At 40.1% G+C, this 27,950-nt stretch overlaps 1 protein-coding gene across 1 annotated transcript in view; it reads left to right on the top strand.

Annotated features, from left to right (window-relative positions):
- The window catches only part of EXOC4 (exocyst complex component 4), an 890,815-nt gene that overhangs the window by 803,330 nt on the left and 59,535 nt on the right, over window positions 1-27,950 (top strand). The window contains exons 15-17 of the mRNA XM_036759981.1: window positions 14,688-14,829; window positions 20,810-20,988; window positions 23,369-23,528. Of these exons, the coding sequence (XP_036615876.1) occupies window positions 14,688-14,829; window positions 20,810-20,988; window positions 23,369-23,528 (481 nt within the window). The remainder of the gene's footprint in view (window positions 1-14,687; window positions 14,830-20,809; window positions 20,989-23,368; window positions 23,529-27,950) is intronic.

The raw sequence follows: 27,950 nt of genomic DNA, 5'->3' as shown, positions 1-27,950 counted from the left end.
ATTAGCAAGGATGTGGGTGAGCAGAAAAAGAAGTAGGACAGTTATAGAGTGAAAGTGAAGAATCCTACATGGACAGACCAATACCTATAATATGACTCCAAAATTAGTGGGACAGTCTTATCCAGCAGATCAGATAAGATTCAAATTTGGATTGGTTTCAAGCTGCGTGCGTAGAAGGAGCATTCACTCTGATGAGATCATAGATCCATCAAAGTATTAGGAAAATGAATAATTTATCAAATATGTATTGTGCATACCAAGCATTGTGCTGAAAATGGGGAAATCAATAAAGGGTAAAGTAAGACTTGGTCCCTGACCTAAAAGACCTTACAGTTCATTTAGAAAAATAAGATATTATATATATATATATATATATATATGCATGAAAAGCTACTTAGCAACTACCATATCATATCCAGAAACTGAGAGTTGAAAAAGACTTCAGATATGACAGAACAAGAGGCAGCACGGTGTAGTGGATAGAAGTCAGGAAGACCTGAATCTAAGTTTCACATCAGATGCTTCTTAGCAAGATGACCCATGGCAAGACACTTAACCATGTGAGCCTCAGGTTTCTTTTCTGTAAAATGGGGATAATAATATCTGTACTACTGACCTTCAGAGTTGTTGTGAGGTTCAAATGGCATGATGTATGTAGAGCTCCTCACAAACTTTAAAATGTGAGTTATTATTATTATCTAGCCCAACCCTCATTCATTATATGCCCCTATAAGCTCAGTGTCAATTCCTATCTGCTGTTAAGTGTTCAGTAAAATTCAAAGGTGAGAACCGAGGATTCATTCTGTACTGGGATGATCATGGAAGAAAGCTTTGTGTTAGAGATAGGTTTTGAGAAAGTTGGCTATGACTTAGATCAGAGGTGTGAGGCCTGAAATATTCTTGAGTGTGCAGGAAACCAAATTCAATATAATTGGAAATTATTTGACAAAATAAACAAAAACACAGTAGAGCATAGATAATGTTAATATGTGGTTTTCTAAGTCAGTATGTGGCCTACCACTCAGTGGCCCCCATTGCTATTTGAGTTTAATATCACTGATTTAGATAGGTGATCAGGAGAAGAGAACTTTTCAAATAGGGGAACAGCATGAGTAAAAGCATCAAGACAGGGGTGATGAGCAGACCATTTGAGGTGGGGGATGGTTCGTATAGGGGAGTAGCCAGAGATAAGACTGTAAAGTTAGGTTAAATCTAGCTTGTGGAGGGCCTTGGGTGCTGGACTAAAGATATTGAGCATACATCTCTAGGTAGAGGTCTTTGCTTAGGGTAGTAACATGATTATGCTTTGTGTAGGAAGTGGCCTGACTTTGTTTTACAACATTGATTAGAAGGAGAAAGAAGGTTATTATGATGGACTAGGTAAAAGGTGATAAGAGCCTATCAGGTGATGGTGGAGAAATGGATGTAAATAAAGATCATCTGGGCAAGCTACTCTTATGGAAAAGGAGCCAGCCATCCCCACTCACTGTCAACCAACTGCCACCATGGGACAGGCAAGTCAGCCTACCTACAGTAGCAAGGCAGCCTGCGAGAGAGACAAGAGACAAGTCAAAGCACTACCACTATATTGGCTGCCATCTCTCTTTAGATCTTGATCGGAGCAGCCCATGTTCCTAAACTCAGAAGTCTTGAAAATAGGGATGCTTCCAGCCCAGTACCCTCACACGTTGCCCTGGGAAACAGCCCATGAAGAGATGTGGCCTGTCTTCTGCAGGTGCTACAACCATAGCTACTAAAGACCAAGAAAAGAAATTCTTGCCACCAAAGTCCTTGGCTTTGTCAATTCTATTCAACGTCAAAAACTGATCATTTTAGCAGAGGAAATGACATTAAAGAAGAGGTATCACCTTTTGCTTTACTGCTATGCCATAAGTACCTTGGGACTTTTCCATCCAATTTGCAATTGAAAGTGGTGGTGCAGAGGATAGATTACCAGGCCTGGAGTTGGGAAGTCTCATCTTCCTGGGTTCAAATTTGGCCTCAGACACTTAATAGCTGTGTGACCCTGGGCGAGTCACCTGAATGTCCTTGCTTCATTTTCCTCCTGTAAAATGAACTGGAGAAGGAAATGGCAAACCGCCCCAGTAACTTTCCCAAGAAAACTCCAGACGGGGTCACAAAGAGTCAGACATGACTGAAACAACTGAACTTCAACAACAATCCATGTTATCTTACACATTAGAGTGGGAGCTCCTTGAGAGCAGGGAATCAACACACAGGTTGTGACTCAAAGACTAGGGCCCTATCTGTCATAACACACAGCTTCTCAGTTCCTTTACCTCCAAACAACTTCTAAAGCTGTATTTTCAGCCCTGGTATGTCTACTAGGACCTCCAAATGCCTGCTGGATATTTCTATTGAGCCATTTCACCGTCTTTTAAAAATATCCATGCCTGAAACTAAATTCATTATTCTTCCCAACATTAGCTCTCTGTTTTTGCTTACCTACAACTTCCCCCACTGCTCAGGCTCAACATTTCCAAATCAGCTTTGGCTCCATCTTCTCCCTCAGGGCTTTCCCTGAAAACTAACTCAGTGATTCCTATTCTGGGGTTCCTTGATAATGCAAATCCAATCAGTACTTTACACATATATCTGTTGCATATTCGAGTGACTGAATGAATGAATCAGAGGCTCCATTCTGTGAGAGAAGGAATCTATGAGGTAATAATATCTCAGGATCTGAATGGGAATTTTTAAGCACTGTCATTACATCAACTCTGACAGAAATATAAATTTTTTATGATTGGCTCTGTGATTTCATCCCCTGTTGATCAGTGTAGGAAATTGACAGTGAGGAATTTGTTCCACCATTACAAACCATCATTTCTTCTATAACTTGTCATCTTCAGGTGTTGCCCGGAGTCCTCAAAGTTTAAGTGACTTGCCCAGAGATACGAGGCCATTGTGTTTCAGAAGAGGGACTTAAACCCAGGTCTCTTTGACTCCAAGACTGGTTCTCTATACATTATTCCACACAAACACCATTTTTCAGAAAGAAAAACTAAGAAACAGAATTCTACATACTTTCTTTATGTCCTCCTGAGTTAGAATTCAGAGCAGAGTTCACTAAGCATTGTCCTACTCCAGTACTTTCAAAATTCTGTCATGTCATCAGGAAAGGTGCTCCTACAATCTAAGTACCCCCTCTATAGATCCCAATTTCTCCATGCCTTAGAACTAGGGTTCTTAACCTGGGGTTCACAGACCCCCAAAGGGTCCATGAATAGATTTCATACGGTACATGATCTGAGATCAGAAAAAAATAGACCTTATTTCAATATATCTTATTTCATTTTTAAGCTTAAGTATTTTGTTTTATGCATTTTAAAATTAATCCGAGGAGTCCATAAGCTTCACCAGATGGCCAATGGGGTCCGTGACACAATGGAACTCTTGCCTTATGAGATGGTTTTATGAGTTGCAAAATTTCATCACCTGCGTTTTGGACACCATTCTGGTAATGAGCTTCCCCATACTTAGCTAGGCTGATCCTTAGATGAAAGACATACAGTCCTTTGCCAGACCCTCCTCCAAGCCTTTCCATTTTGTCATGACCTTCCAGAGCTTACATTCTGATGTCTTAGCTTTAAGAAGCCCAATTCACATCTATGCCATGATGAAGCATCCAGGGAAGGCATTGATGGAGGAAAGTGTATCCCACTTTTGTGAAAACCTGAAGAGGAACCATTGAATTTTAGACCTAGAATGGACTTCTAGAGAGTGGAGGAAATTATGTGGGATTATTCTTTGGCAGGTTTCTGTCTCCTAAAAAGCTTAGATTCAATGGGTCATTTTCTTGCCACAACAACGATCTTTTCCTTTTCAGTTTTTCACTTCCACCCCAGTTGGGACCAGTATATAATATAACAAATTCAGCTAATATTGCAGATGCACAAGGACATCCTTATATGGATCAATTAAAGAAGTAGCTGTAAGTTGCCATTGAAAGCAGAGCAGCTGCATCCTTGAAAACAGATGCTCTTCTGGGGCTGAATGAGCCCAATTTTGACTAATTTTAAGAACTAAACAGATTTAGGTCTTGTTAATATTTGGATGTGGAACCACCTGAGACTTCTTAATGTCCTCAACTGATTGCTTCTCCATGGCAGCTAGCATTCCAGTTTTCCTGAAAAGTGTTCTGTATTTAATGTGCCATTAGGAGGGGTCAAATGATTTGGTTATTATCCAAAAGGAGAGATCCAAGTCCCTTGATTTCAGCAAGATGGACTACATATGGGCTCATTACGTGAAACTCCCCTTGAATCAGAACATTTCACAAGGCTTATTAGGTGGGCTCTCTTGGGGGTAGTCAGCAAAGTTAAGGTTGAAATTCTGAAATTGCACTTCTAATTCTGAATGCAGAAGCATTCCAGAAGAACAACCGGAAAGTACTACTTTCTCACTGTTCTCACCTATTTGTGGAAGGCACTGGCAAGTAAGAAGTTACAAGGGCTTGAATTTTTAAATGTGTCCAGGACAGCCTCGTATCTTCAACGAGCCCTTGGCTGTGATGAATCATTATCAGCCTCTATGGAATAGCCCCCTTTAGAGCTACTTACTACTGCCTTATAGGACCCTATCAAAAATTTGAATGACCTCAGGAAAAATTTCCTGAATCTTTTAGCTGATGACGATGATGATGATAAACACTCCTATTCATATAGTACTTTGTGGGGGGCGGAGCCAATATGGCCGCATGAAGGCAGCGTCTTACCGGAGCTCTCTCACAAGGTCTGTCAGATTCCTAGAAAAAAAGTGAATTTGAGCAGATTTGAGAGAGTCAGAAACCGCGAGCAGTTTGCGTGGGGCAAATTTCCGAGCCGGGAGAGTCTGAAAAGCCGGAGGGGCGAACCTGTAGGCTCGGAGAGGGCTCGGTGCAGAGCGGCTCCAGACCAAGGCGGAAGCGGCTGGCCGGGAAATCCACGTGGGAGACGGGCTGGGAGAAAGCTGGGCGCCCGAAACCAGCGGAGATCCCCAGGACTCCCAACACAGGACAGCAGTCTGTGGAAATGACGAGAGGCAGCGCAACGCCACCCATGAAACACCGTCTCCAGAAGTTTGCAGCCCAAACGTATTAAACGTGGCTTCTTGAACTTCTGGGACGCACAATGGCCAGGTAAAGGGCTCTAATCCCTCCCCTCCCCACCCAGAGAATTCCTCGGGAAAAAAAAATATAGAGAAAGTTGGAACTGAGCAGAAAGTAGCGGGGCTTCAGTGGTCAAATAGTAGAAGTTCATCAGTCCCAAAGGGGCAGAGTCGGCAGGGGTCAATGCCAGGAGCCCAGACGTAACCTTGCTCCCCCAGGGGAAGTGCCAGACATCAGCTCAAACAACAAACAGCTGAGACCATTGCTGATAAGCAAGTGCTGGAGAGCACCCATAGGGAATGAGAAGCCAGAGAGCCAGACCCCTCCCCCACACCTCAGGAAACTGAAGGCTAAAATTCTAGACTCACAACCCCCAGAATAAGAAAGCTGGGACAGAACGCCCTGAGGCTCAAAGGTAGAAATTCGTTGTAAAGCCAGGAAAAGGCAATCCAACATGAAGAAGAACACAAAAAAACCGAGGACAATAGATTCCTTCTATGGAGACAGGCAGGATCAAAATACCAACATAGAAGAGGACAGCGTTGATATTGTAGATACATCAGATACCTCAAAAGGTAATATGAACTGGTCTCCAGCCCAAAAAGCACTGCTGGAAGAACTAAAGGACGATTTTAAAAACCAAATTAGGGAGCTAAAAGAAAATATGGAAAAAAAAGATTGGCGAAATGGCTGTGGAGATTCAGAATCTAGAGAGAGAAAATGACACCCTGAGAGGTAAAATCAACCAATTGGAAAAGGAGACTCAAAAGCAAAATGAAAACACTAACTCATTAAAAATTAGACTTGAGCAAGTGGAAGCTAATGAATCTATGAGGCACTAAGAAGTAGTAAAACAAAACGTAAAGAATGAAAAAATAGAAAAAAGTGTGAAATATCTGATTGGCAAAACAACTGACCTGGAAAATAGATCCAGGAGAGACAATTTAAGAGTTATTGGTCTACCGGAAATCCACGATGGAAAAAAAGAGCCTTGACAGTATCTTCGAAGAAATTATCAAAGACAACTGCCCAGAGGTCCTAGAACCAGAGGGCAAAATAGTCATTGAAAGAATTCACCGATCACCCCCTGAAAGAGATCCCAAACTGAAAACACCAAGAAATATTATAGCCAAATTTCAGAGCTATAAACTCAAGGAGAAAATACTGCAAGCAGCCAAAAAGAAGCAATTCAAATATCGTGGAACTACAGTCAGGATCACACGGGAAATCTCAGCTTCCACATTAAAAGACAGGAGAAATTGGAATACGATATTCCGAAGGGCAAAGGAGCTTGGACTACAACCAAGGATCAACTACCCAGCAAAACTAAGCATAATTTTCCAGGCAAGGTGATGGTCATTCAATGAAATAAGGGAATTCCAGACCTTCCTGATGAAAAGGCCAGAACTCAATGGAAAATTTGATCTCCAAATGCAAAACTCAAGTGAGACATAAAAAGGTAACCAGGGGGAAAACCCCACAAACCTTATTAACCAATAAGGGCAGGTTGTTTACATCTTTATGTGGGATTATATCAGCTTATGTATGTTTGATATATATATATATATATAAGTCAGTCTTGAGAATGGTACAGCTATTATATCAATTGAAAGGGGTATACATAGGTTGTGAATGCCTGTATAAATTAACTGATGTAAAGATATAAAATAAAAGTAAGAGATATAAAGGGAGGGCTATGAGAGAAGCAGTAAGGAGGTAGCAGAAAAAGGTAAATTTACACCAAATGAAGTGGCACAAAAACATATTATAGTAGAGGGAAAGAAGGGAGGGAGAAGAGCAGTATTTGAGCTTTACTGTCATCTGATTCTAGTTCAAGAAGGGAATAACATACCCTGATAAGTTTAGAAATCTAACTTGTCCTACGGGAAGTAGGAGGGGAAGGGGGGAAAAAAGGGAGGGGGTGGTCAGAAGGGTGAGGAGAAGTAGCAAGTGGGAAACGGTAAGATAAGGGAGGGGAATAAAGAGGGAGGGTTATCTGAGGAAGGCAGCGGTCAAAAGCAAAACTTTGTTGAGGAGGAGAAGGGGTAAGGGAGAAATAAAAGTATAAACAGGGGGAATTAGGATGGAGAAAAAGACACAGATAGAAATCATAACCCTGAACGTGCAGGGGATGAACATTCTCACAAAACAGAAGCAGATAGCAGAATGGATTAAAAACCATAATCCTACAATATGCTGTTTACAAGAAACGCATCTGAAACAGGAGGATACACATAGGGTAAAGGTAAAAGGCTGGAGTAAAATATATTGTGCCTCAGCTAAAGTAAAAAAAGCAGGTGTAGCAATCCTAATCTCAGACAAAGCAAAAGTAAAGATAGATTTAATTAAAAGAGATAAGGAAGGACATTATATCCTGCTAAAAGGCACCATAAATAATGAAGCAATATCATTGCTTAACATATATGCACCAAGTGGTAAGGCTTACAAATTCTTAGAGGAGAGGTTAAGGGAGTTACAGGAAGAAATAGACAGCAAAACTATAATATTGGGAGACCTCAACCTCCCCCTTTCTGAACTTGATAAATCTAACCTCAAAATAAATAAGAAAAAAGTTAAGGAGGTAAACAGAATTTTAGAAAAGGCACATATGATAGACCTCTGGAGAAGACTGAATGGGGATAAAAAGGAATATACTTTCTTCTCAAAAGTACATGGCACATACTCAAAAACTGACCATGTACTAGGGCATAAAAACCTCACAATCCAGTGCAGAAAAGCAGAAGTAGTCAATGCATCCTTTTCAGATCATGATGCAATAAGAATCATTTTTAATAAAGTACCATGGAAAAATAAGCTAAAAACTAATTGGAAACTAAATAATTTAATTCTAAAGAATGAGTGGGCCAAAGAACAAATCAGAGAAACAATTAATAACTTCATGCAAGAGAATGACAATACTGAAACATCATACCAAAACTTATGGGATGCAGCAAAAGCAGTTCTTAGGGGAAGTTTTATATCCCTAAATGCCTACATGAATAAAATAGGGAAAAAGGAGATCAATGATCTGGGCATACAGCTGAAAAAGCTAGAAAAAGAGCAAATTGAAAACCCCAATTAAATACCAAATTAGAAATAATGAAAATCAAAGGAGAGATTAATAAAATTGAAACCAAGAAAACTATTGAATTAATAAATAAAACAAAGAGCTGGTTTTATGAAAAAACCAATAAAATTGATAAACCTTTGGCCAATTTGATATAGTACTTTGTGGTATTTAGTATATTTTCCTAATGATTTGAAGTCAGAGGACTTGAATTGAAGACCCAACTCTACTACTTAGTACCTCTGTGGCTCTGAGCAAGGCATTCTCTGCTATGGGCCTCAATTCCATCATCTATAAAGCAAGGGAGTTCTTATCAGGGGTTCTTAACCTGAAGTGGGCGAACTTGTTTTTTAAAATATTTTGATAATTATTTCAGTGTATTTGTGTCCTTTGCAAGCCTAGATATTTAATTGTATGTGTCTTAAAACATTATTCTAAGAAAGAGTTCATAGGTTTAACTAGACTGCCAAAGGGATCCACAGAACAAAAAGATTTGAGTCGCTATACTAGATGAGCTCTAAGAACTCTCTCAGCTCTAAATTTATAATCATAAGTAATTAGTACTTATTATCCAGATGACGTTCACAGATGTTTAGTGACGTGCCTCAGGTTGCACAGTTAGTATCATATTTATAATCGGAACTCAGATCTTCTGACTCCAGAGCTTGTAATTTTTTTCAATTAAAAAACATTTATTTTCCCTCTCTCCCATGTCTGTCCCTCATGGAAAATATAAAAACTAAAAATTTGTTTTATTTGTTACCTTTGTGTTTGTATTATTTGTTATGTTTGTAATAAATATGCCTCGTCAAGCAAAGCTAATTCCTACACCGTCCCTGTCCAAAAATATATGTCTCATTCATACCTTGAGTCCATCGTATCTTTGTTAGGAGGTAAGTAACGTACATTGTCATTGGTCCTCTTGAATCATAGTTAGGTGTTGGATTGATCAGCGTCCTTAAGTCTTTCAAAGTTGTTTGTTTTTACAAGGGTATTGTTATCATATATGTTGTTCTGCATTGTTCTCTGATTCTGCTCAGTGTACTTTGAATCAGCTCATGTAAGTCTTCTAAACTTTCTCTGAATATCACTTTCATTAGTTCTTATACAACAGCATACGACAGTATTCCATTGCATTCATATCCTATAGATCATTCATCTATTCCCCAATTTCTGAATATCCCCTTTGTTTCTTAGTTTTTTACCACCACAAAAAATCACAACTATAAATGTTTTTGTCCCTCTGGATCCTTTTCCTCTTTTTTGATTTCTTTGGTTATAGACAGGGCCTAAACTTTTCTAATTATACCATGCTGCCCTCTCAACTATACTGTGTAAGGGTCAGTTTTCCACCCTCTTGATGTCTTGTCCACATCTTTAAATCAGAAAGGAGATTCAGTCTGATTTATGCCCCCCCTTCATAAAGTACACACCTGAACCCCACTAATATTCGTCATTGTGACTGCTTTAAAATAAATGAGTAGCAAAGAAAAACATTGTAAATGCTTATGTGAACTTTAAATCAGTTGATTCTGTTTTACATGGAATAGATATGTAGTAAAACACTGTCATCAAATTCCATGCCTGGAATTTTCATCCTCCTCACTTCTTAGTTTCCCTGGCTTCTTTCAAGGATTCACTCAAATCCCACCTTCGGCAAGAGGCTTTTCTGAGTCTTCATTCTACCTCCCTATGTACCTATGTCTTTCCCAGTAGAATGTAAACACCTTTGACGTCAGGGACGGTTTTTTAGCTTTCCTCAACACCTAGCACAGTCCTTGGCCTATTATAAAGTGCTTGATAAATGTTTGTTGTCTGACTAATATCGCTGTGTTTAAGGAACAGCTAATATTCCAGTTTGGCTGAAATAGATTATCTGTGTGAGGGGAAAGAGTGTGAGATAAGGTTGGAAAATTTAGTTGGAGCCAGATTGTGTAAGGCCTTGAATGCCACCTATTGTCAGGCCTTCTTGTGCAAAGCCTGGGAAAAGGAGGAAAATCACTTTCGTTGAAGCAGTTTTCCTGCTGGAGAAATAAAATTTTTCAGTATAGCCCAGTACTTGACAAGCAGTGCCAGAAATCAATCTCCACATGCTGAAAACCCTAGAACTTTCAGCCTCCTATGTAAATGAGCTGTTGGAATGAACTTTTACGCATCTTCATTTAGCTAACTCCGCTGCCCAGTAGTAATTATGGTTTGAGTCAAATTTCTATAACTGAATTTGAGTCCTCAACACACTGACCAAAGCCAAGCCCCTCCCCCACTACTAGGGAAATTAGCTGAGTTTCCGTTCTTGGCTGACATCTCCATCCATCCCCTGAGCCTTTAACAAGGTACTGGCACAGAATTATATAGTAGGCTAGTTCCTTCTCCAGTCTAACACCCCCTTCCCATCCCTCTTCCTTTCTCCCACCTGCACACACCTTCAGCTTGATCTGTGTTCTATGTAATAACTGAATATCAGTTTTTCCTTAAATCTCCAAAAACCCTTGAGTGTTTTTTTTCCTTCTATAGGAAAGAAAGAAAAGAACCTACCCTTTCTTCCTCTTATCCACTCCCTGGAATAATGTAGAACAGTGTTAACATTGGAAAAAGAATACAGTGTCACACATCCAGTCTCGGATGGAAAATAATGTGACACCATCAGACCTATGCTGTACATACCATCTTAGTCCCCTGACACATATAGCCAACAATATGCGCTTGTGAATATATCAGCCAGATAAAAGATGCTGTGTGTAGCTGCAGGGCAAAGATTTTCTATGTGCAGTACTAAGTGGGCTAAATGTTACCGAGCCCCAAACTTTTTCTTACTTAACTATACAGTGTAGACATATTGTATCTAGCCAGATCTTTTTTGCTCTGGACCTATGATTTCATCAGTTTGGTGAATTCCAAATGTGGAAAATCCCCCCATCTATGCAGATGAGTAATATGTTTGTAATTTATTAGCTTGGGTAGTTGCCTGTGGCACTAAGAAATTTACTGGATTGCCCATGATCACAGAGTTAATTGTGCCATGATGATTATTTGAAACCTCCTTTTCCTAATTCCCAGATTGGCCCTCTGTCTGAGACACCTTCTACCTTTCAGTGTTATGACTAACGATGAGTAATTCAATGAGCAAGTATGCAAATATATTTTATGCATCATATGTTATAATAATAATAATGCTATTAGTTAATGTTTAAATAGTGTTTATGTGCCAGACACTGTGATAAGCACTTTGTAATTATCTTATTTGATCTTCACAACACTCCTGGGGAGTAGATGATATTATTATCCTCATTCTCCATGAGGAAACTGAGACAGAGGTTAAGTGTCCAGGGTCATATAGCTAGTGAGTGTCTGAGGTCAGATTTTAACTCAGGTCTTCCTGACTCCAGGCCTGACCCCTTATCCATTGCACTACCTAACTCCTGGACACAGCTTTTCAAAATGCCTGCTCATGATCTGTCTTTATATGATTTTGAACATCAGTTTCCTTGTCTCTGAAATGGAATAATCGAATGTGAACCACCTGCCTAGTAGTATTATTATGCAGAAAGCATTTCATAACCCAAACCCTGTATAAATATTATTAACTATTATCTTTGTGACTGTGTGAATTCCCTAGGTCATGTTGCTCTGGATACATATATTTGTTATGTGTTTACAGAGTAGGGCTAAGGCTGGTAAGGTTCCAAGCTCAATCAGCATTTGAGCTTGTTAGCATAGCCCCCAGAAAATTTTTGGCCTACAGCCACACACTGCTCCTTTATCTAATCTATAGACTCCCAAGTGGTCATCATGACCTAGGTAGAGGATCGTGTAAAGCCTGTGTCTGATTGTGTCACTTGCTCCCTGTTGTTCCATGGCTTCCTGTCTTGAGTATATCCTCTGTTGATCCATTTACAACCTAACACCAGCCCACCCATTTAGAGTTATCTCCCTTTATTCTCTCTCCCATAATCTGTGTTCCTGACCAACGGCCCACTTGATATCTCCCGTTTGGAACATTCCATCTCACTGGTTGTCCCCCTGCCTAGAATGTTCTCTATTCTTACTTCTGCTTCTTGGAATCTCTTGTTACCCTGAAGGCTGAATTCCAGCACTGTCTCCTACAAGAGATTTTGCCTGGTCTTCTTATCCACTATGTGCTTCCTCCATTATCACCCCCAATTTACTTTGCATTTAGTTTTTCTTTATTTTGTATTTACTTATCTGTGTATATGCTCTTCATCCCTAGTAGAATATAAGCTTCTTGAGGAAAGGGCCTTTTTAATCTTTGTATCCTCAGTGCCTGGCACATAGTAGGCCCTTGATAAGTACTTGAATTGAATTAGAGTTCAATGAAGTCCAACCCCAGTAAGAGTATTGCAGAAACAGCAACTCAAAATTCAGGTCCTTCCTACCGGGGGTGACTCATTTACATCATCTTTGAACCTGAACAAAAATATTGTGTTAAAAGAAACATATTGACAGAAGAACAGAATTTTGTAAATAAAAGTCAAATATGTTCTTCAGATCATTGCCCAGAAACGTTCTGTAAAAATGATGCATGTGTGTGCATGTGTCTTATGTCACGAATCTTGACTGCAGTCACCCTGAGCAGATTCTAGTCTGCCAGCACTGTTTCTTCCTGTATTTCCATTTGACATTTAGGAGCTAGTTAATTATTTTTGGTTGTCTCTGTTTTCCCTGTTCAGAATTTCTTTACTCAGTACTGTCTCCCATTTAAAAATACTTCATAAATTTCAGTGAGCCCTAAGGAGTTCATAAAGCAGCTTTCCAATCAGGCTCCGGGTCTAATGCTCAGGGTTTTTTTTTTTCAGTAGCACACTATGCTTTCACCATAGATTAGAGCCAAATTAAATACATCTCTGGCTAGTTTCTTTACTGAAATACTTTCATCCTACTTGTTACAGTTTGAACTCAGCTGCTTCTCTAGGCCTATACATCTCTTTGTATCAGCTTCTTTTTTTATTTATTTGTTTGTTTTTAGTTTCCAACATTCACTTTTATAAGATTTTGAGTTCTAAATTTCCTCCCCCTCCCTCCACTCCCCCTTCCCCAAGACGTGCAATCTGATATAGGCTATACATGTATAATTATATTAAACATATTTCCACATTAGTCACGTTATAAAAAGAATTAGAACCAATGGAAGGAGCCACGAGAAAGAACAAATAGCAACAAAAAAGAGCAAACAGTCTGCTTCGATCTGCATTCAGACTCCATAACTCTTTCTCTGGATGTGGATAGCATTTTCCGTCATGAGTCTTTTGGAGCTGTCTTAGATCCTCATATTGCTGAGAAGAGGTGAGCCTGTCAAAGCTGGTCATCACCGAGTGTTGCTGTTCCTGCTCACTTCCATATCCGTTTCTTTAACTTTTGGGTTGGTAGTCGGCCACTTGTTTGCCACACATGTGGTGATGTTTGATGGTGCTACTATTATCATCATTGCTTATCATCATCATTACTAATAGGAACAGGAAAGGTGAGAATTTCTTAGCAGGATGTTTGGAAACTGTTTAGGGAAGAAAAACCTTTTTTAAATTAAAAAGAAAATGCTTTTGATAGTGAAGGCAGTATGAACCCCAGAGCTGGAAATAGGATCTCTTTCCTATTGCTAATTCCCTTCATTTGTATTTGTATAGCTTCTTTAATTCTCTATGCTATAGATAATGCATCCAGAAAATAGCACATGATAAAGGAGTCAGGAGGGTCAGTTAAAGACCTCAAAATCTTAGTAAGCCAAGAATCTTCACTTCTTTTGATGTGATATAGAATAATAACAGAGAGAGTGCAAATCACACATCTAGCCCCCAGTAGATACATTTAGGATGGTGCAAAGGTGAACAGTGGCTAGTAATGTACATTGTTAAATCTGTCTCTCCTTTTTCATCAACTACCTTGAATAAGGCTCAGCTCTTAACATTGTTTGCTATCATCTTTTCTTTTTTCTGTCTTCCCATTCTTCCTTGAGGAAGAACATGATTATCCTACATAACCTAGAGGCCTGGACTATTTCTAGCTTTGGCAGGATCTTGCAGTTGATAAGTCATCCAGAATGCCTGCTAGCATTGTGAAGTAGGGCTACAAACAGATGCTGGGCCCTTGCCCTTCCAGAGGAAGCACCCCAGTTTTTGTCTTTCAATCCTCCATAAATAGTATATAATAGACACTTAATGGAAGTGAAATGGAGTTCAGTGCAGAGCAGTCTCTGTAATAGCATTAAAAGAAAAACACCCTGGGGTTCAAAGTAGCAGCTCACTGGATCTTGAGAGCATGAAGGTCTGGAGAGCCTTGACCCTATGTGGTTCTCACTGGATTTGAGCCTATCAGACTCGCTTCACTGTCTAACCATTTGCTAAAGTAGTCATTTCTTCATGTACTCGTGGTGCCTCATATATCCATATGAAGCCAAACTGGCCAAGACAATGAGGGGAGATATGAGACAAGATGCCATGTTTGTTTGTTTTTGAAAAATGAAACTGTTCATGTTTTTATCATTTCTCTTTCTTTCAGTGCCCTCCCCTGGTCACGATAACCACATGAGCATGGATCTCCCTCCAGGGTCAGAGCAGATCATGCAGACTCTCAGTGAACTGGCCAAATCTTTCCAGGAGATGGCTGACCGCTGCCTGCTCGTTCTGCATTTGGAAGTCAGGTGCGGCTGTGGGCAGGAATTCTTACCAATTTGAATGCATTAGGACTCATATGTCCCTCCTTTGTTTCTAAGGGAGCATTTTATGAGTCCTTTTGGATGTTTTCATAGAAATGTTCATTTTACAGACTATAAGTGAATGACAGAGTCTGTCTCCAAATTGTGCTTACATATATGCAAGGCATTGTACTAAACGGTATTCACAATATGCAAAATAAGACTCTCCCTAACAACATGCTTGGAAAGAGAAAACTCAAATATGAGTAAAGTTAAACAGCAATATGAAATAATTACACAAGAGATTGCATAAGGCTGTCCAAGGTTAATTATCGAACAGGTGATAGAGGATTATGAGTTCTACGGAATGAGATATTAATGTTGACCAAGTTAGGCCTTCTTCATGGAGGAGAAGGAATTTTAACTATACGATATTTGTGGTCCCCAAACTAAAGGATCATAAGGTTGTAGAGTTTGAGAGGTCATTAGAGATCATCTGGGCCAACCCCGTTATTTTGCAGATGAAGAAACAGAAACCCATACAGGTGAAATAATGTTCAAACCCAGATTCTTTGTCCCCAGATTCATCGCCCTTTCCACTAGACCACAGTGCTTCTTCCTCCTGGTCCATTGCTTAGCCCGCCCAACAACCTTCCTCTCTGTTGTCTATCCATTTCCCCATTTTAGAGGACCATGTGTCTTAGTCTTTTTTTTTTTCGGTCCAGATGTTGAGTTCATCAGTTTAGGGAACTCCCAGGTAGGAAAATCTCTTTATCCATGTGGATCTGCAACTGCTGTGGAACTCGGGCCTCTAAAAAGATGCCTGGAAGGGCAGCTAGGTGGCGCAGTGAGTAGAGCACTGGCCTAGGAGGACCTGAGTTCAAATCCTGCCTCAGACACTTGACACATATATAAGCTGTGTGACTTTGGGCAAGTCACTTAACCCCAATTGCCCTGCCTTCCCCCCTCCAAAAAAAAAAAAGCTACCTGGAGCATTGAGAGAGGTCCAGTGGCTCACTTACCCGGCATCATGGTCAACACATGTCAGAGGCAGCACTTAGACCCACATTGCCCTGACTCTGCAACCATCTCAGTATTCACTACACCATGCCTACTTTCTTGGCCTTCTTTTGTTTCCTTAATGCCTCTACCCTCTACTCTGCTTTTTTTTTTTTGGACTATCTTATCTTAAAGTACAATATCACAAATTTCAAGATGGTATGGCCAGTGACATAGTACTAAATTCGAGTACTTTCAGCTTTTGGAGTGGCTTCTCATTGTCTCCCTAGAATTCACAACAGTGTAATCATATATATGTGGAATCAGGGAGGCTTCATGGAGTAGGGGGCACTTAACATGTTAACTCAGGGCACTGGGTTCTCACTGCTTGTAAGTACTCTCAGGTACTGGATGGGCCAAGGATGGGCAAACAAAAGAATCAATCCAGATTACTCTTGAATTCACTCTATTTTCATCCTCTCCATTAGCATGATAGAGGGGTAAAAGCAGCAGACTGGGAGTCTGGAGCCCTAGGTGTACATGCCAGTTCTGACTCCTACTAACTCTATAGCCACTGAACCCCCTTGGGTTCCGTATCTGTAAAATGGGCAAATATTGATAAGTGTGCTAACATCTACAAATTTGTGAGAAAAAGTGATGTGTCAGTGCTAAAGTGTTAAAGTAATCTGAGTTCTTACCATCATCAACAGCAGCAGTATGAGTTGTCTGTTTGAGCTTTACAGAAGCAGCGACATTTCCTGGCTTATTGGTTTTATACCGATTTTGAAATTTTTTCTATTAATTTGTAAGGTAGCAATTAAATATATCCCCAGCTTCTATGAATAGATCAAATGGAACAAGCTCTTGAGGAAAAACTACCTAATAACTTTCTGATGTGCCAAATTGCAGATTTGCAGAGCGAAGCAAATAGAACACCAAACTAATTACTATCAGAATCCACAGAACTCAGGCTATTGATTGTGTAAGTGTGCAATATTTTTTAAAGCCAGAACTATCTATGTCATGTAGCTAATTCCCAAGAGACATTTTAAACACATTGAGGTAGGTCATTAACTCCTCTATGTCTGTTCCTCCCCTTCATTTCTGCACATTCTGACAATAATAATCATAACATTAGACACCATTCCATCTAAGGCTTGTTTGGGATGCTGTTAAGGGCACTTAGAGCTGGAGGAAAGGGAATTAAAGTGTAACCACATAAGAATATTTTGAACTCTAAAATCTGAGAAGGGATTTCTCCCTTTCTTCATCTGTCACTGGGCAAGACACTCAGTGTCACTATCCCTTAGTTCTTTCTGCCCAACTGTGAGAGATCACAAGTTTTCCCAAAGCTTTAGTAGCAGTCAGAGCAGAGGACCAAGAATCTGAAGACCTGGGTTTCTATTTCTGTTTTGCCAATAATTCATGGTGATCATAGGCATATCACTTAAATTCTTTTTGCTCCGTGTTCCCAATCTGTAAAGTGAGGGCAAAAATATCAATGCTGCATAAGTCAGTGAGATATAATAAATATTAAAGTGCATTGAAAATTAAAGTTGAAATACAAGGTCAAGTTATTATTATTATTATTTACTTGTTCTAAGAATGTGAAGAAATATCTTCTCTTTGAGAAATTCTGAGAGTTTCCTCTCCACTGGTGTTGTTTGAAAGGAGTAAAGATGTTTCGAAGCCCTTAGGTACTATGTGATTTTTCTTAATCATAACAGATACAACTCAGGGAACCCTACAGCTGTCTTTTAACATTTGAAGGGCTATCACATGGAAAAGGGAATGAGATTTGTCACCATAGGACGCAGTCAGGTCCAGTGAATGGGATTTGCATGGAGACAGGTTTTGGCTTGATGCAGTAAAAATTTCTTCATACATGGTAACTGAAACGATAGAATGGGCTGTCCAAACTGACAGTGAACTGCCTGCTCCTAGAGCCTGTCAGCAGAAGCTAGACAATCTCTGGTCTGGAATATAGAGGATAGCTGTTGGGCTGTGAATTGGACACACTGGTCTCTGAGATCCCTGAGATTCTGTGATGCCTAAAAGGTTCCATCAAGCAACAATCTAAACAAAAGAGTTTTGCAGTTTTATTCTCATGCCCTTCCCTGGCTTTCAGGAAGCACTGTTGATGTTTAGATTCTATAGGGGATTGAATCTCATGATTGTAGGGGGCTTACTAAAATCGTATGCAGAAGAATTCTCCAAGAAAGATACAGATACCGGGTGATATTGCTGGGCTGTGAGTGTCTATTTTAAATGGAAAAATAAAAAGCATTACAAAGAACCTTAGAGTGAGAGCAATGGCTCATTGTTGTTAGTGAGAATGCCAGTTTCCGATATATTAAGAAAAGGTTTCAAAAACAGAAGAAATTTAAAATGGAATGTATGCAGTGTTGATTCACTAAGGTAGGGATTTTAAAATATAGATGTTATTATGTTCAGTAGGTGTTATTAATAAGAATTTAGTAAGTAGATTTCACTATGTTGTGTTGCTTCATCTCTAGAGCCTGGTGCCATATATAGAAGGTCTAATACATTTTATGCTGCTATGCTGAAGAAGAGAGAGCATATGCTGGTCAGCCTGCCAGGTGCATCAGTGATATCAACTTTGGCTCAGGGTTTAAAATTTAGTGTTACCACCATTACCAAGCCCAGCTCTGTGGGACGAGTCTGTGGTCCAGTGGGGAAGGATGCTGGACCTCAAGTCAGAGGACTTGGGTGCCTGATACCTTATCAACTATGTAATTTTGGGTAAATTACTTATACTCTCTATGCTTAAGTTTCCTCACCCATAGAAGAGAAGGTTAGACCACATGACCTCTAAGAGCCAATCCAGATCTAAAGCTATGGCGCTAAGTGGGAGAAAAAAGATAAAGAAACCAAAGAAGGTATTAAGGGAGTCAGGGGTAGCACTGGAGACTTAAAAAAGGCAATAAGAAATCCAAAATGGCACCAGAGGTGGAATTAAACATTGATCAGAGCTTAAAGTGCCAGGAAGGGAAGGCTAGAAAAACACCATCTGCCATAGATGATATTGTCAACACTTTGAAGACTAAAGAACCTAATTTTAATCCTGGTCAGTGCCATGATTGTTGAAGGACGCAGTATGTTTTTTGTAATAGAACTTTAGGATTTAAGAACTGAAAGTGGCATTAGAGTTCATCTAATCCAACTCCATTACTTTGTAAACAAGGAAAGAAAGCCTAGAGAAATGAAGTGAGGCATCCATGGGCATCATCATAATTTGGATTTATATAGTGTTTTAAGGTTTACAAACTGTTTTTCTTATAACAACCTTATGAGAGAACTATCACAAGTATTATTATCTCCACTTTAAAGACAAAGAAACTGAGATCAGAGAATAGACATGACTTAGTCGTGGTTACATAGCCAGTGTGTGTCAGAGCTAAGATTCGAATCCAAGTCTCTGGATTTTGAACTTTGACTCAACACATTGCTCTGTTTTGTTGAATTATAAAGGTAGTTTCCAGGGAAGAATTAACACATTTAAGGAAGTATCTAGCACGGTTCTCGGCACATAAGTAGGTGTTTGATTAATAATTGATTGACTTTCAGTGAATTAATTAGAAGTCATCTGCTTTGAACTGAGCGCCAAATAAAATTCAACATGGACCTGGTTTTTTTTTGAGATTTAAAAGAACTAAATTGCGTTTGTAACTGCATTTTTCATATTGCTCAGTACTCATAAGGTAGACTCAGAAGTCTAGAGAGACTGAGAGTGCACCTGGCCATCGCAATAAATATTTACCATGTGCCTCTCATTTGCCGAATATATTACAAGAAACCTAGACTACATATAGGCCCTGTCCTTCAGGAATGAATACTCCAGTGAAGTATCTCAAATTATCCTGACTTTTTACCTTTATCCAAGAAGCAGTCATAACGTTATACACATACACACACACACTCTCTCTCTCTCTCTCTCTCTCTCTGTCTGTCTCTCTCTCTCTCACACACACACACACACACACACACACACAAATTTGAAAGGCAAATAAATAGGTAAAACATGCCAGGAATTTTGAAGAACTTCAAATGCCAAAAAAATTCAGTCCTGTTCCAAATAATTTTATACTAGTGGTCCTCATTATTCTTTAGCATTGTTAAAGTTCAAGCAAGAAAGCCTTAGCAAAAGTCAACAGGTTCTAATGAGTTGGAGGACCCAGCTGAAAAACATTTGACATTTTACCTGAGAAAGCATAGGTCGTATTTAATCACAGGGAGGTCCTGTTTCCGCAGTTTAGGGGGATAGGCAAATGACACTCTCATTATTAAAAGACATTGTAGAGGGATTAAAAATTGTTGAGGTTTCCTCCCATTTGAACTCTGGAGGAAAAATATGAACTTGCCCTTTGAGTCTGGATGCTGAGAATGTCACCTTTATCAGCAGTTTTCTTTCACCATCAGGAGGGCTTGAAGTAGGAGCAACAGCAACTGCCTGTAGCTGGTGTAGCCTAAGTATGCACTTTCTGAAAATCAACCCTCATGCTGTGCAATCAGTGGTGTTTTCAGAAAACCTTAATGCCAAAGTCATGTTGAGGTCAGCAGCAGCTTGCCTATGTTAGAAAATAGCACAGGATTTTCCTTTTGAAGTTGACACTCCTTTGTGACCATGTTAATGCCCTTTTACAATACTAATCACTTGGGGACCAGCCAATACCAAAAATGCCATGTAATTTTCCTCAGGGCAGTGATAGGCCTTTTGCCATGACATTCACAGCTTTTTACCTGTTTGTAAAGAACTAAGTTGTGTTTTTGGCCAAAAAGTAAATGGTATTGGTTTGGGGAGATTTTTATTGTTGGTGTTTTGTTTTGTTTTTAAGTCATACAAAATTTATCAGGCTTTACACTTTTCAAATTGGTTGACTATTTAAAAATGGCAAAGAAACCATTATTCTCTCTAGTAAAATCAGTCATTAAAAACTTACCTGTTTTCTCTCTTTTTTTTTTCCAGAGTTCACTGTTTTCACTATCTCATCCCTCTGGCAAAGCAAGGGAATTATGCGATTGTTGCTAATGTGGAAAGTATGGATTATGACCCTCTGGTGGTTCGGCTTAATAAAGACATAAGTGGCATTGAAGAGGCCATGAGTGCCAGTCTCCAGCAGCACAAGTTCCAGTATATCTTTGAAGGTCAGATCTCTGTCCATGTGATTGGAAGGAGGAAGGGTAGAATTTGTACACATTTCTATCTGCGTTAAATTTGAAGCTGTTAGAGAAAGCATTTTTTTCTTACATATTTGGAGATACAAATTGTGTGTGTGTGTGTGTGTGTGTGTGTGTGTGTGTGTGTGTGTGTGTGTGTGGCTAAGGTAGACCAAAGTATGGTTACCATCTGCTCCTGATTGATAAGGAGATTTAATCAAACATAGGGCAGATGGCAGTCCTGCTGCCTCCATCCCGTGCTGCTCATAAGGCCTGGGTACAGGTGGGGAATGGCCCCTGATTTAATTCACACAAAATTGAAGGAAAATAAGGAGAGGGACTCCTGAAAGATTCCTCATCAATACTATCATTGGCTATAAAAACCATCTTTCCACTGCGAATGCCATCTTCCCAGAGCACGTCTTCTGAAAAGAGCATATGCCTCTGATTAACAAGGTTCCTTCAGAACATTAAGGTGCATTTCCTTTAGTCTCATGTTGGTTAATGTGGAGCGTGCCATGTGTGGAACTTGGTGTTGAGAGCGGATTGTTTCTGCCTTGGAAGGTAGCTAATTTCCGTGAAAGTAGGTATCCAAAGGAATGCGATTGCCTGAAGATGGGGGAAAAGTAGCAATGCATGAGTATCCCTCCTGTTTTGAACTTTGTGTCTTCTAACAAAATTTGACTTTAAAATGATTCTTGTTTTCTCTTTGACTTCGTTCCCATGGGAACAAATCAATAGGCTAAGCAGGAAACTTAGTCATGAGAGGCTGAATATGGTGATAAGCTTAATATGGTGGCCAGCTCTATGGTAGACTGTCAGTCCTGGTCCAGTAGAGGTGTCATGACTGTTGGGACTTAGAGCCCTCCTCATGAGGTGGGGGCAACAGCAACTGCCCGTAGCTGGTGTAGCCTAAGTATGCACTTTCTGAAAATCATTTTTCCTTCACCACACATTACTCAAGAATGTCCTCTCTGCTGCTGACCACTGTTCTATCCTTTCTTCTTTTGAAAAATTGTTTCCAGTTCCTGAATCCATATTCATACCTCTCAGAACTTTGTTCCCTTTTTCCTCGCTTCTGGATAGTTAAAATGCCCATTCCTGCTATACTGCAGTAGCGTATTTGATGAAATGGTTCCCATCCTCTATCACGTACTGGCCTCTAAGAATTCTCCAAGTTTGAGCTTTCATTCTATGTAAAACAAACTAGGCCTGTGCTATTCAATAGTTCAAAATTCATTACAAGTTCAACTAGAAGAGGTGAACTCCATCAGTGTTTTTGCACTCATTTCAGATACCTTGTCCTCTATCTAGAATGCCAACTGCTAAGTTTTCCATATCTTCTTGTATATTTTAGAAGGGAAAAATAGTCTCAAGAAAGAGCTAGCCTACATGAAACATCATGTTATTCATATTCTCCTGCCACTGAATTATAAGTAGTATCCTGTCAGTCTGAGCTATTGATTGTTACAGCCCATATATGACTCTTATTGTGTCAGAATAAGCCAGATTCAGATCTGCTGAGTCTCCCACCAGAAGACACATGGGCATTGTGCCATCTACATGCCTCCAGATTTTCTTATTCTGTTTTAGCTACTGTATTCAACCTATCAATTTACTGCTCCTGGTAATAAATATACTTACTGTATTAGTAATAAATATAGACACTAAAAGGGTCAATAATGCAGTAAGAATAAATAGCAGTCATCAAATTCTAGCACATTTCTATATACCCATTGGTTGTGTTCCTGGTCAGCCAGTGAAAGGGCCCTTGTATCTTTTTCTTACACATCTGCTTTCAGCAGTTTATTTTCTGATGGTATGAGGAAGAGGGAGCCCATCTCAATCATTATATCACAATGTTATATCACGCCCTGCCTAATTCTCTCCATGTATCAGCTGGTCAGCAACCTGAGCAAGGGAATGGGGACTCAAATTCAATTTTCCATCTCACAAGATGTTCTCTCAGTCCGTGGCATGGCAGCATTGAGGCAGCTGGCAGTGCCGAAATAGGAGAAGAGTCAGATGTTGTATTCTATGCAAGCTTCCTCTGTTTGTGACTTCTTCGGTCATACACAGTTTCCAAATGGATGACAAAACCAGGCAGAAAGATGCTGATTTCTCTTTCATCATTTCAGTTTAAGGAAGACCATAGATCAGGGGCTGGAAGGGACCTCAGAGACCATCTAGTCCAACCTCTTCATTTTACATTTGAAGAAACTGAGGCCCAGGAAAGTTAAATGCTTTGCCTGAGGTCATTCACATAGGTAGTAAGCATCTGTTCAAGCGTATCCAATATGACTGTCAGGTTGAAGAACTGCCCAGCCCACTCTCTGTTTCATTCACCATCCCTGCTTTGTTCCAACAGGTTTGGGCCACCTGATTTCCTGCATCTTGATCAATGGGGCCCAGTACTTCAGGCGTATCAGTGAGTCTGGCATCAAGAAAATGTGTAGGAACATCTTTGTGCTTCAGCAGAACTTGACCAACATCACCATGTCACGAGAGGCAGACCTGGACTTTGCAAGGTACAGGGAAAGCTTGGGGTCACGTGTGAACATGCAGAGCACATGCAGCCTGGGATCTCACCAACAAGCACATGCAGTTGTAAAGGGCCTAGAACACATGTGCTTTTTCCATCTCTTCCCATGGTGCTCCATCCAACTACAACTGTGCCCGTTTGGGGAGTCAGGGAAGAACAAGCATGTCCTGCCACTGGTAGACAAGTCCTTGCTGGCCTGGACCCGAGTGCAGGGAACTCCTCCTAGGGAAACTCCCTCCACTGATGCCAATCAACGCTCATCCTGCAATTTGTGACCTTAGAGACTTATTTGGGTACAGTGAGAAGTTAAAAATATTATCAACAATAATTCATAGTAATAATAGCTAGCATTTATATGTTGCCTACTGTATACCAGGCACTGCCCAGTGCTTTGCAAAGATTATCTCGTTTGGGCTTCACAACAACTCTGGGAATTAAGTGCTATTAGTGTCCCCATTTTACAATGAACAAACAGAGGTTAAGTGACTTGTCCAAGGTCTCAGTGCTAGTGCAGTGTCTGAGATAGGATTTGAACTCAAATCTTCCTGACTTCAGACCCACTACTCTATCCACTGTGCCACCCCGCTGCCTAGCATCACAGTCAGCATGTGTCAGAGGGAGCATTTGAACCCAGGTCTTCCAGACTGTTAGTCCAGCACTGCATCTGCTGTGCCACACTGCCTCTCAGTAGATACGTAAACAGACTATATCCCTACATACATTAAAAAAAAGATGAATCCACAAACGCCATCATTAACAGCCAATGTCTGTCAACACTCGTGGTCAAGAAATCACCTTTATTCCTAATCTCCCCGTCTCTCGTTTAACAAGGTGCTTTTATTTTTGCATCTTTTGATTTGACTTTTTGCTTCTTAGAGAATCTCAGGAAAGATAGAAAATCCTTGGGGTGGCATTTAAGGAGATAAATAAATGTTACATTGTATGGAAAGTTATTATAACATTTGGTTTTTATCACATGACCCAGTTGAGCCTCTTTTTCTTCCTCTCTGTCCTCCTTTGTCCTCATTTTTTCTCCCTATTTCTGTGTGTGTGTGTGTCATAAACTGAATTAGGTGGAAAGACTTCCTTGCTCAGATTAGGAAAACCAGGTGTGACTGAATGTTGCATTTATTTGGCCTCTCTTATGGGGAATGATCTCATTACTGAATTAGTCTGTTCATAATAACATTGACAAGGGGAAGTTAAGAACATGGAGGCCTGAGGGACACTGAGAACCATTACTAATTCTCTGTGGAATACAATTCCTAAATTCAATCATCCCTTTTTAAATGATTTTTTTTTCTTTAGCTGAAATGTTAAGTAAATTAGCATGGTTTTTGGCAGACAGTGTGGGGCCTGAACATGTGCTAACAGCAACTGGCATCTGAGTTAATGAAATGCTGACTGAGCAGTATTTAGGTTCTGAGGTTGGCATCAGTGGACTATCCACCGGGGAAGCATTGCTCCAAGCAGTCATCAAATGGCAACTGAATTTTGCCTTTCCCAGATGTCTTTTGTCTTCCCTGTCTAGGACAGATCTCACCCAGCTTCTTTTGATATCTTCTTTGACCAGATAGATTGGGAAAGGAAATATGTTGGCATGAACATATAGAAGGGGCCAGCAGGGTGGGTAAGCAAGCTGATCTCAAAGACCATTTCAGGTTCTGACATAGTGTAGATGTTAGTGACTTCACCCATCATGCACAGACTTTGATTTGACTGATGAGTTCCTCTCCAAAAAGGTACCAGACCAGTTCAGGATCTTAGCCTTTAGATCCTGTGTTAGTGAAGGAAGAGTCAGCCTTGGAATTATGGAAACTTGGATTCAAGTTCAGTCTCTTCTCTCATACCAGCTGGGTGACCCTGAGCAAAACCACCCACCCTCTGAGTGCCCCCAGGCAACACTGCAAATTCCGAGGTTCCGGCCATTTCCTCGTGTGCATTGAGAATTTCACTGTCAGTTCCCCAGGAGCAGAAGTCTCATCTCCTGCCTGCCTTTCTGGCTGTGTGACCCTTGGCAAATCCCTTAACCTCTGTTTACCTCTATTTTCTATCTATAAAAGAAGAATAACATCTGCCTCAGAATGGTGAAGACCAAATGAGACCATATATTTAAAAGTCAATTGAAACATAAACAGCATATACAGATGTAAGGGATGATGAGGATTTTGAGCCAGTCAAATCAAGGCTTATTTGGCGGTAGATTATGACAGATTTCATCTTTAGTACCTTGAAGTTGCTAACCAGGGATCTAAGAAAGGCTTTAATAGCCCCTGATGTAGGCAAATTCTGACTTGACTGAAGATGAAAAATCTCCTATGAAATTTCTGCTTACCTACACTATAACAGATATACATACATATATACAAATATGCACACATATAAAATGTGTGTATACACATGCATATACGCATATGTGTGTATGTGTATACACGTGTGTGTGTGTGTGTGTGTGTGTGTGTGTGTGTGCCTGGATGTGTTTAGTTCCCATATGTAGCTTTCTTTTCTTCTTTGCTTCCCTCTGCATCCCTCAATCATGGACATATACCTTTTGTAGCCTTATGTTTTCCCCCTACTTTGCTGTTCCTGAGAGGGACAGGGTCTGTGAAATGTATCCTGTTAGTTCTACTGAATTTCAAACTATGTAAGATAAACCTAACAGCAATACCCAAATAGCCAAGAATAGAATGTTAGGAGTGTGGCTCAGCATTCCTTAAGCAGTGGCTAATCAAGCATGGACAGCATCTGTATTTCCTCTGACTCTCTATAGGAATGTTATCTTCAAGCATAGTAATTAATCATTGGTTTGCCATGTGTCAGAAAACTTATTTAACAAGAAGTTGCAAAACTCTCCTAGTTTCCCATTTTTGTTGTTGTTGGTTTAGCTCTGTGACCTTGGCCAGTGAAGATGGAAAGCCTGTTCTATTGCAGTTGGAGTTGGGGGTTGGGGAACAAAGGGGTACAGGACGGGAAGGCGATGGGACAAGATCTTGTGTAATCTCATTTGTGCTGGAACTATCAAGATAATTTCTATGATGATTAATATTCTACTGTGGATACCTTGGGAATTTTTACAGCATTTGTGACTGTGATAGATAGATGTTACTCATTTTTAGTTGGTTGTTTCATTCTTTGCATGCCCATGCCATAGTTTAAACTGTGAACAGAAAGATAAACCTCAGGTGAACGAAGGATTCAAAGCACCTTGCAACTTTACTGGAACAATAGTGCAACCCTCCCTGTCTTCTATGGTAATGATCACTTAAGCCCTGATGTGGGTTTGACTTCTTTGACCCTGCTGTTGATTTTCACACTCAGAAGGATGGTTTGTCCTGGGAAATCACTGCAGATTAACTAGAAAGCCAAAGGGTGTCATCAGTCTGCTTTCTAATTCCTTTCATTGGACACTATCTTAGCCTGAGCTATGATGTGATTTTCTAAATGTAATTCACAGAAGTATTGACAGGACCTGCATTATACTGGGAGACATCCATGTTGGACTTCAAGCCCCTGTATATTTCTCATGGCAATGTTTAACAAAGGTACTGTGACTCCACAGGATTTTTAGACAAAGGTGGTATTCAAGATAAGTAGCCTAGAATTCCCTCTCCATCCACTGCCATGCGTTTGCCTTTGTAGCTGAATTCCCTCCATAATGTTTCTCCCCAGCTGTCTGTCCCCACCGTTTTCTTCTCCCAAGTCATCTCTGCAGAGGCCATGTGGTTTCGTGGAAAGAGAAAGATCTGAAGTCAGAAGACCTAGATTTATATCCTGGCTCTGCTTCTTACTATCTTTGTGACCTTGGGCCAGTCGCTTAAACCTCTAGGGGCCATGGTTTCCTCATCTATAAAAAAAGGAGATTGGGCCAGGTGATATCTAATAAAAGATATTACATTCCCATCCATCTGTCGTTGGGCTGTATGTCTTTTCTCTTCAGCCTAGCCCTTATCAGATTATTGCAAATAAAGACGTGGGCTCTAGAAATTCTGAACTAATCAAGGAGAGCAGTACTCATTTATGATCAAATTCCTCCTCATGACTTGGAGGGGGAAATGGTTTACTGATTTTTTTAAAGTAACATTGTCCCTTCCAAATATCCCCATCCATGGCCCGTAGAAACGTATCTTGTAACAAAGAAGCGCAAAACTGATGCACTGATGATGCCTTTCAGTGTATGCCTCTTTCCCTACCCATAGTCTACCACCTCTCTATTGAGAGGAGAGGCATATATGTCATCCTAAGTCCACGGGAGTCATTGATCTGAATTCTGACATCTTTTAGTGTTTTTCTCCATATTTATTGAAGTGTACATATATACCTCAACATATACGTATATGCATATGTACACACATAAATACATACATGCCTACATACATATGTATACATAATACACACACGCACACACATA

The sequence above is a fragment of the Trichosurus vulpecula genome, chromosome 5, assembly GCF_011100635.1.
Source record: "Trichosurus vulpecula isolate mTriVul1 chromosome 5, mTriVul1.pri, whole genome shotgun sequence".
Lineage (NCBI taxonomy): Eukaryota > Metazoa > Chordata > Mammalia > Diprotodontia > Phalangeridae > Trichosurus > Trichosurus vulpecula.
Note: the sequence above shows the minus strand (reverse complement) of the source record. Positions and strands in the feature narration are given on the sequence as shown.